This window comes from Scardinius erythrophthalmus (genome assembly GCF_964197995.2).
Source record: "Scardinius erythrophthalmus genome assembly, chromosome: 16".
In the NCBI taxonomy this organism is placed as follows: Eukaryota; Metazoa; Chordata; class Actinopteri; order Cypriniformes; family Leuciscidae; genus Scardinius; species Scardinius erythrophthalmus.
The window spans coordinates 24,236,205-24,246,732 of NC_138236.1; the positions used below are offsets into that span (position 1 = coordinate 24,236,205).

Consider the following 10,528-nt stretch of genomic DNA (forward strand, 5'->3'; position numbering starts at 1 on the left):
TGACCTCTCTGCTATACATCACACTCCTGCTGGTGCTTCATGAAAGGCCAATGATTAATCAGAGAGGCATCAGATGGGGAATATGGAGACTATAAAGCTCTCTCCGATTGCCCGTTTTTATCAGGCTGTTTAATCAGAATGAGCTGTGCATGGATGAGGACGTTGTGCGCTTTCATTTAGATGAGGCAATCAGTAAATCACGTCGTGTCAGACTTTAATGTTAGAGCTGATGATTCAGGCCTGATCTGAATGAGAAAAGGCTTTTTTACGAGCGCTCCTCGCAGCGGGTGGGAGATGCCATCCTGCAGTATTGATATAATGGCACATTTGTATTTCAAGTGATCCCTTTGGCTCATTCTTCTTTATTTCTTTCTGTCTCTCTCTTGTCGTCTTCCCCTCTCATCTCTCAGCACGGTAGATGAATCCTCTCCGCAGAAGAAGGTAAGAGTTAAGACCATCTGTTATATCGCACAGAAGCTCAATGAAACTACCTCAGTGCACTTTGATTGAACTTTTTGTGGTTTGAAGAGGACGTATCCTCAGAAATCATCATGATATTGATGACTGAACCACGGCAATGCTAAGATATGTCAGCCCGCATTTATATATCGATGAGAAACACTGATAGATATCAGAAAACAGCTCATTGTAAAAATCTGACCACAGATAACTGCGTTCACATTAGACTTTGAAATCACTGGGTTTTTCTCAGATCTTGATGCCGAATGACACAAGACGCGCGCTTGTGGAAAAAGCTGACAGGATGCCAATAAAGCCAATGACACGCAAAGTGAATTCTGGGTAGTGCCAGGTTTCCTTAAAACATTTGACTTAAACTGCATTTGCTTTTTAAATCACTAATGGTTTTAAGACACTGTATAAACTTTACATGTTGTCAGCTTTTAAGCATAATCAATGTAAGTTTTTGCACTCAATGCTTATTCAATATTCATCAACTCGCCCTGCCCTGGTGACAAAAGGCATTTACATGTCGAGGTCTTAAAGGTACAGTAACAAAAACATGTAAAACTAAATTATTACCGCTTTTGAGACAAGAAACTTATTACAGAGGAATTTGTGATTTATATAGTGATATATGTCAGACATTTCAGGTTTTGTTCACTTTTGTCATTCATTCTTGGGTGTCCAGCTGCTATGGGGGAAGATGTGCCACTTTTTGCTCAGGACACATATGTTTTGGGTATAAATGTGCATCTTGTGGGACTTTCTTCTTACTCTGTGTGTCTCAAGTGTAGAATGACAAATTTCAAAGCGCAGCTGATGTTATCAAAAAACAAAACAAAAGGCAATAGGCCTCCTTAAGTAATTTTATGTTTCAACCAGAGATGGAGATAGAAAGCCTTTCAAAAATGGACTTGAAAATCATTATAAAAATGTAGAATATTGGCCTTTTAATACTTAGGGGCAGATTTACTAAACAGGGCAAATTAGCGTGAGAGTGCAATCCCATAAAAGCACAGATGGGAGTGGAAAGCTCTGCGCAAATTAAAGAACACAGAAGCAGCCGGATCATTTCCATAATGACCAACACAATCTACCAAGATTAGCATCTGGTTAAAGACATGCTCTTTTTGGGTGGTAAATAATGGCGCAAATACTAGTCAATTGACGAGCGCAAACCTTGCATGATTCATTTAAATATTCTCCTCCCATTAATTTTGCATCCGAAAGGGAAACTCCTACAAATGCATATGCAATAAGGTCAGCTGCAAAAATAACCCTATCCATGCATTTTCAGCACAAATTTTTCACTGCGCGTCTTTAGTAAATCCTGACAGTAGGTTTTTAATGCCAAAAGAGGGTTTGCGCTGGAGCAAGCTGTTAGTAAATCTGGCTCTTAATCCTTCAAATAAAATATAAATAACATAAAAAATGATTTCAGATCGTTAACAATAACAAAACTGCTTGCAAGCTCAGAGCGATTGCTGTGTGGTTCAAGTTATACAGCATGAGGCTTTCACTGTTGCTTTAACGTGCGTGTGTGTCTGTGTTAGCATGTGTATTTCTCATAAGCAGTAATATTCTCAATCCCACACGTTTACTGTCTTGCAGAATAAAGCACTCTTCCACCAGCTGAGTCTGAAGGAGAACTGGCACCCTGTGAGAGGAGCGCAGAGGGAGAGGAAGGAAGGTAAGCTCATAAAATAGTCAAGTCAAGTCAAGTCAACTTTATTTATATAGCGCTTTTCACAATACAGATTGTATCAAAGCAGCTTCACAGTATTAAATAAAATAGTACATCAGTGTATGTTTCTGGTGTAAAACATCCACGTTTGGTAATGCAGATCAATAGCACTGTTGAATCGATTAATCAAATTAAGTATCCCCAACTGAGCAAGCCAAAGGCAACAGTGGCAAGGAACCGAAAAACTCCATTAGGTGACCTAATGGAGAAAAAAAAACCTTGGGAGAACCCAGGCTCAGTCGGGGGCCAGTTCTCCTCTGGCGTTTATGAAGTAGAGACCGGATTATATAAAATAGTCCCTCATATTTCTCTCCTACACTCTCACAGAGGCTTGACTGACTGCGGTGTTTATGTATAACAGCATGTGAGAATCTTGTCGTATGGTATTTTGATGTGAACTGGTGTCTGATTGATGCAGCGCTGGGTGATTGTGTGTCTTCAGTGCTGTGTCGCGTGGACGTGACCATAGATTCATACGTGAGCGTGAGGACACACAGCGAGGTGTCTGTGCAGGAACTGCTGAGGACTGTGGCCGAAAGGCTTGACTGCGCTGAGGACGACATGGTGTTGATGGCCGTCACGTATCCTGGAGGTCTGATCGAGTTCAAACATCTTTCTATTTTCATTTTGATTGACATTGCTGCAGCTTTGTGTTTGAGACATCACTGTCCGCAGGTGTGCTATTATGCGTTTGAACTAGTCATTAGGGTACAACAAGCCCCCTCTTCAGAACCTTCATTATTATTAAGAAGGCCTTCAGGACCATTCTATCCTAATTACCAAATTGGAGTCCAAATAAATGATTTTTAATACATTTTCTGTTGTACCTCACTGTTTACCCCATTGATGCTTTCTCTTCATCGTTATTCCTCTCTCTTTCTCTTTCTCCAGAGAAGGTTCTGCTTCAGTCGGATCAGTGTGTGTTCTCGTCTTCACTCGGTGCCGCTGAGAGGCTGCTGGTCTGCAGAAGAGACCTGACGGACATCATGGTGAGAGTCAGAGTGATGCTTTCTGAACCGCTCTTAAAACAAACCTGCTTTCCACACCATTAGTTCAGGTCCACACACACAACTAAACTTGCCTGTCTTTTCTGCCTGACTTTGTGAATGACCCACTTTAAGTATGACGTTGAACAGATAACTGTCTGTGTTGTTCTCCCAGAGTCCCTTCACTGATAATGGGCACCAGCGCTCAGTAAAGATGCTGAGCATGAACACATGGGATGTTGCCGTGTCGCTCACCAACTGTGACTGGAGTTTCTTTAGTAACGTCCATGAGGTAAAGTCTTCACATTTCACACAGTGCAGCACAAGAGAAGGTGTACTAGAGAAATGACAACTAAAATGAAGTTTAAATTTAAAATAGGCATGAGGTAGTCATCAAACACAGTTGCTTTATATAATATCAGTCCGGAATGAAAGAAAATATTTCCTACAAAAGAACATAACCCAACATTAAAGGGATATTCTACCCAAAAAAGAAAATGACGTGATCGATTGCTCACCGTAATGTCGTTTGAATTTCTGTCCCTCCATTGAAAATCCATTTACCCAAAATTTTGAGGTTTGTTCACGGTGCTCAAGCAAGTAAGGTTGAGCTTATCATATTTGATCCGTTTATGAATGTGCATTGAGCAATTTTTATATGTGAAAACAATTAAATTAATTAAAAATGCAAATGAATTAATCCAACAGACATGATCACTTAATACAATGAGCAGATTTAAGACGATTCATATGTATTAAGGATTATGTTTCCTATGTCTTTGTGATATTTGGGTGGAATTTAAGTAGAATATATAAGGTCCCAAGCTGAAATTTAGAAATGGTAATGGGCATTTTGAACACCAATCACAACAGACTGGACCATCTGACCAATCAGAGCAGAGTAGGCTCTCGGGAAGGAAATGGTTTAGACTCAAGACCGCTGTGGTGTAGAGATGAGTCCCACCTTAAGACCCAGGCATACTACTGGGGTCCTACGGTGGGACTCATCTCTTCAACTCATCGGAATCACAAATTCTTGAATGAGCTGCTTCAGACACTGTGAGAAAAGTGATAATGCTGCAATGTAGATTTTGAGAAGATTAAGGTGTTTTTTGACCTTGGATGCATGTAAACCTATTGTAGGAGACCTAAACCAAATCAGGAACCTTTAAAATAGCACGATAGGGGCACTTTAAGAACACAGCTGGCTTGTAAATCGAACATACACGATAGTCTTGATTCAATACTTAGATTCTCTACAATGTTCAACAAGGCCCAGCAACCATATCCATGTAGGCTAATTTTCCTTACCACTGTGCAGCAAGAGCTGGTGCATTTCACGTTGAGCCGCGATGCGAGCGCTGGCCACACGGTGGCGCTGGAGCAGCTGTTGCAGCGCTGTAATGAGACTCAACAGTGGGTGATGACCGAAGTGCTTCTGTGCACAACCCTCAGCAAACGTGTGCAGCTCTTCAAAAAATTCATCAAGATCGCAGCACAGTAAGTACACATGCACAAACACACACTCGCTGACGGAAATAATCCCATAAACTCCGAAGGACCTGAGCCATATCGTTAACTTTTTGATTTGGGCCAGTAAGGTGCATCCACCTAACAAGCCAAAACACCTTTGCAATCACATAGCGACATGCTAGAATAACTCGTGGTTGTATTTCTTTCTACTCAAATAAATCAGATGGTGTACATGCTCATGTTCCCCTCCTTTCTTGTTGTCTCTCTCACTCTTTCGTAGCTGTAAAGCACAGAGGAACCTGAACTCGTTCTTTGCGATTATTATGGGACTGAACAGTCCCGCTGTCAGTCGACTCACTCAGACATTGGAGGTAGGAAGCAAGCAAACAACAACTCCAATGCATAGAAATGCACTACTATTTATGTGGAGTAGCAGTGTTGCAGTCAGATTTTCAACATCAATCTTTGTAATTATTTTTAGAAGCAAGAAACTAGAGTGTATTGCAAACTGTGCTAAACGGGAATTTTTTTTAACCGTCCTAATTTCAGAAAGTCCCTGGGAAGTTCAGGAAGTTGTTCTCCGAGCTGGAGAGCCTGACGGTAAGTGACTGTCTCATCACAATCTTAAGTCGCCTCCTGCTAGTTCACCTCCCGCTAGAGCATTTTGTGCTGTTTACGGCTCATTAGGATGTGATATATGAAGCCGTAATCATATCAGAGACTCCAGGGAGGAAACAGCAGGTGGCATTACAGAGGAAGAGATCTGAGACAAACCAGATGCTTTCACATGTAAAATAATACAAATATGTACACATTAATGCTTATGCATGACCCACAGGACCCTTCTTTAAACCATAAAGCCTACAGAGATGCCTTCAGGAAGATGAAGTCTCCCAAGATCCCTTTCCTACCTCTGCTACTGAAAGGTGCTACAACCAAAAACATACACAATATCATCAGATCATTACTAATCTGCACATGACATCGTCTTCTAAGCAGCCACACAGTCTAAAAATAAAAGAAACATATGCATGGATGAATAATTCACAATATGATCAATAGCATAAATTTAGAAAACAGGTGAATTTCGATTTCTTGTCAACTTTAAATGTTTAAATATGGGGGTCAGGATTTTAGACTGAGGCAACCCAACACAACAGGTATTAGTCTGATGTCATGCGTCATCATTTCCGGGCCCAAACACTATCAGATGCCAAAAGCAAAAAATCATGATCCTAACCTATTCCAACATCTCAGATGGCCAGACAGTGATTTAATCTTTTATGAATCTTTAAAGTGTTGGGTTCTGTAATGTAGTGCACAATGTGGGGGTTTCAAAGCTTAGCTTAAATGAGTGATATGAATAAGTAGTTCTCATAAACGGCTGTTGAGATAGTTGAAACCAGTAGGCTTTGACCCCCAAAACAGTATTCTTTACATCATGACTTAAAGGAATAGTTCACTTAAAAATGAAAATTGATTGTCATAATTTACTCACCCTCAAGTTGTTTCAAACCTGTATGAATTTCTTTCTTCTGCTGAACACAAAAGAAGATATTTTGAAGAATGTCAGTAATCAGACAGTTGATGGACACCATTGAGTTCCATAGTCAATGGGACCCATCAACTTGTTTGGTTACCAACATTCTTCAAAATATCTTGAACAGAACAAAGAAATTCATATAGGTTTGAAACAACTTGAGGGTGAGTAAATGATGACAATTTTCATTTTTAAGTGAACTATTCCTTTAACAAGCAGTTTGATAAAGAAACTAGCGATAAATGCTAATTATTTCTATCACAATGTATCTGGTTAGGACATGTTGAGAGTCTCTTTGAAAGGCTATTGGCCATTTTTGCAACAGCAATGTGTGTAGTGAAATTTGAACAAACATTCTATCTGAACAGATATTACCTTCATTCACGAGGGCAACAAAACCTTTCTCGACAACCTGGTCAACTTCGATAAGCTAGTAAGTCAATAATTGGGCCTTATACAGGTCCTTTTGTTTATTATGTTTTAATTAAAGGGATAGTTCACCCAAAAATGAAAATTCTGTCAATTTATTCACCCTCATGTCATTCCAAACCTATATGACTTCTTGTTTTTGTGGAACAAAAGAAGATATTTTGAAGAATGTTGGTCACCAAATTGTTTTGGTTACCATTGACTTCCATTGTATGAGGGGACATTTCTCAAAATTCACAGAAGAAAGTCATACAGGTTTGAAATGACACAAGGGTGAGTAAATGATTACAGAATATTCATTTTTGGGTGAACTATCCCTTTAATGTCACATACAGTACCATCGAGTGAACAAAACAAGCTTATGTGAGATGTATTTTGTGTGCAGCACATGATAGCAGACACAGTGCGGATTATCAGGCAGTGTCGGACAGATCACATGGGTAAGTGCTCAAAACGCACAGATTTACAAGAATAAAATAATGTATCCTTGCTTAAGTGTGTAATCTCTGCACCACAACCACATCCAAATGGAATTGCACACAAAAGAAGACCATTTCAAACATTTTTCCCAAACACTTAACCCACATTGGCCAGGTAACCAGATAATCACGACCCAATCTCATGTCATTGGTCGAGCTAATGTTGCTGTTGCTGGTCGGACTGCTCAAACAACCAAAACGTTTTGATAGCGCCAGTGTTGCACTTCTCAGGAAAATCAGCCTAAAAATGCTTTACTTGGTTGTCTTTTCATATCAAGCCTGGATAGCAGAACATATTTTAGTATTTAAAACAATGACACACTTCAACTTGTATTTGAACACACAGGTCCGTATATATTACCGCATGACCCAAATCTGTCTCTACACTTAAAATAGTTTTTCATCACAGTTTAGTGGCTTCAAGTACACTGAAAGTCAGCCTCACTCCTGTTGTGTTGATTCTCTATAGGTTATAAGAATGATTTTTGTCTTTTGTCCATTAGGAAACATGTTGTCCCAGAAGGACAGCGTGGAAGTGAGAACGTACATCAATTACCTGCACGTCATCGACAATCAACAGACTCTATTTGAGCTCTCACATAGACTTGAGCCCAGGACATAGAACAACTCCATACATCCACTACTGAACGAGACAGGACAGAAGACTGTGATGAGTATGTCCTCCACTAGGGGGAGACACACCCACACCAACCACACCGAGCAGATACAGAGTATCGCACAGCCAAAGAAATCTCCACAAGATTAATAATGTGAAAGGAAGAAAGACGCTGAATCATGCAAGACTGCGAAATATAAAATTGCTTCTGAAATCTACAGTACAGTTGAAACAGAAATGAAACATTACAGTGACCCAGTGTTCTGTAAGTTACAGTACAGAAACATCATGTTGAGAGTCAGATGTTTTTTTTGTACAGCAGACTTTCACTCAGTAGTGTAGGACAGAGTTTTAGTCCAATTAGTATGGAATTTGACCTACATGCACAAATCTAAAACAATTTGATGCCTTTTTAGATCATGTCCAACAAACTATTTGTAGACAATCAGAAAAATATCTCAAGGCAGCACACTGTATTTTAGGTACAGTATTGCTACCAGAAGCAAGAAGTAGAACTGTAGATTAAAGGCCATTATTTGAACTTGCACACACTTTGCAGACTTTTACATAATAATTGGATACAAATTATGGACTAACCTCCTGTTTGAAAACAACGGTGAGCAATGGTTCTGACACTAGATGGTGCTTGAAGAAAGCAAAAGTATAGATTTCTTTGTATAAGTTGTACTTTGATTTATGAGACATTAAGATATTTATTAAACAACAAAGTTGTCCCTGATTCAGAAGGGAAGACAACGCCTAGGTTTTAAATACAAAGAAATGATGTAAATGTGATCAGATGGTCTGAAGGATTTGGCGACGCCATTGATTGACCAGTCTGATAATGCCTGAGGTTCATGTGTGAACTCTGTAAATACTTAGACTTTTTAAAAAAAGAAATACAAAAAAAAAAAAAAAGCCAGGCCATAAAGCAATAGAAAGGTGTGCATCTCACCTTCGGAAAAAAATTGTTAGCAGTGACTGACTGTAGCTGCTGTTTGCACTAGTTTTCTTTACTAAGAGCCTGACATTAAAGGAAAAAAATCCTTTGCCACGGTCTTTGTTTCTTTTTTTTGTGTGCCCATGCTGTAAAATCCATCGTTTGCCTAATATTTTTTTACCTTACATTGTATGCAAATGTAAATTAGACACGTACCGCCACCTAGTGGTACGAATGTGAATTGACAGACATTCCTGTTAAAGATGCTGCATGTCATTTTTTAACTCTACAGTGTTTTTTGAGAAATTTAAAGGATAATTCCGGTATTTAGCACTTTGAGTCTCTTTTCTGGTTTGTTTTGGATGAACTAGTGTGGTGGACACAGAAATTTTGACGATGGGTCCCGTCTCGACTTTTTGACTCGTTTAGAATCGCCTTTGACTGGCTACGGGCATGCACGAACATGTCCTTAAAACAACCCTTAACGTTCGTTTTCAAAACTGTGCAATTCACCGAGTGGTTAGTGGTGTTTGTTGATGATTAAAAACAAATATATCGGCGCAATGTATGATTTCAATCCGTTTGTCGGATGCCAGTTGTCGGAAAGCAGCGTGTTCCAGCCATGAAAGCCAGCAAACAAACTGGGTCTGAGATTGCAGATCCTATCTGATCTAAAACGCCTCGCCAATCCCAATTTATACTTCTGTGTCGAACTCACGCTGTACAGGTAGCTACATCGTAGGCTATGGCAATGCGTCAATTCTACACAGACCGCAAACGCTGTGATTGGTCTGCTAGAACCCCTCCCTCCCCCATATCAACTGCTCTTCTCACTCTCAGTATTACATACTGCACCTTTAAAGTCACCATGAAATCAAAATGGACAATTCTTTTTTTTCTTCTTTTTTTTACTGCAGCATTTATTATAAATGATCCGTGTTACTTCCCCTACACCTCTTGCAACGACATCTCTTCTCTGATATAATTGAGAATAAAAGACTGTTTCATGCCGACATTAAATTGACCTTGTAAAATGCCTGACGAGCAGTAAAATGCCTAACATTTCCTTATGAAACTTTAAGAATGAGGTGAATTTGAACGGCTCCATTTCTTTTGTTTTAACAAGAACCTATAGTTTTTAATTTACAGCCGTGTTATATTTGCTTGTAGTTTTGTTAAAATCTCAGTGGCTATATGCAAACTTCCGGTATAGTATTTTCTCATGGGATCACAACTCCCATACGATCATAACTTATTATAATACAGTATATTTTTACATATATACACATCTCAAATATAGTAAACATGACCTATTATTATATACAAAAATATATATTTTTTAGTAATGAGTTCCTTAAGTATTAAATACCGTTTAGCGTATTTTTGTTAACTTTTAAGAGTACATTATCTTATGGAGACCGCAAAGCCAACCGGAAAAGCCAAAAAACTCGTATTTTGATTTCATGGGGTCTGTAAATCGTGATTACTTAATAAACCAGAGATCTCATTATACGTCATTTAAGAGTGTGAATTTTCTCTGTGACGCTAAATTGGCATCTCAGCTCATGTCTCAGTGAGAACGAGGATGAATTGTCTAAACAGTTACTGATCCATCCTGTTCTGGGCCATTATCACCTGCTGTGAGGCCGCCGCTGGACTCGCTGAGAGGGGAGGGACCGCGCCACAGCTTGTGCTAACCTCTCATTTCCCTCTCTGGGACAGATGTATCATTTTCTTGTCTCCTGACAAGGTCTGCGTCATAGCAAGGAACTATAAAGACAAACACAGCAGCAGATGTTGTGTGTTTTTGTGATTGTGTACTCTGTAGATTTTTATGTTTAATACCTTCTAAAATAGCT

General features: G+C 39.3%; 1 protein-coding gene across 2 annotated transcripts in view; it reads left to right on the top strand.

The window, feature by feature from the left end:
* Positions 1-8,786, top strand: part of rapgef5b (Rap guanine nucleotide exchange factor (GEF) 5b) — a 59,740-nt gene extending 50,954 nt beyond the window's left edge. For both annotated transcript variants that reach the window (XM_081389191.1, XM_081389192.1), the window contains 12 exons: positions 411-441; positions 2,074-2,152; positions 2,649-2,798; positions 3,098-3,195; positions 3,368-3,484; positions 4,514-4,692; positions 4,946-5,036; positions 5,215-5,265; positions 5,504-5,591; positions 6,574-6,638; positions 7,020-7,074; positions 7,617-8,786. In XM_081389191.1, the coding sequence (XP_081245317.1) occupies positions 411-441; positions 2,074-2,152; positions 2,649-2,798; positions 3,098-3,195; positions 3,368-3,484; positions 4,514-4,692; positions 4,946-5,036; positions 5,215-5,265; positions 5,504-5,591; positions 6,574-6,638; positions 7,020-7,074; positions 7,617-7,735 (1,123 nt within the window). In that variant the 3' untranslated portion in view covers positions 7,736-8,786. The remainder of the gene's footprint in view (positions 1-410; positions 442-2,073; positions 2,153-2,648; positions 2,799-3,097; positions 3,196-3,367; positions 3,485-4,513; positions 4,693-4,945; positions 5,037-5,214; positions 5,266-5,503; positions 5,592-6,573; positions 6,639-7,019; positions 7,075-7,616) is intronic.
* The last annotated feature ends 1,742 nt before the right edge of the window (positions 8,787-10,528 follow it).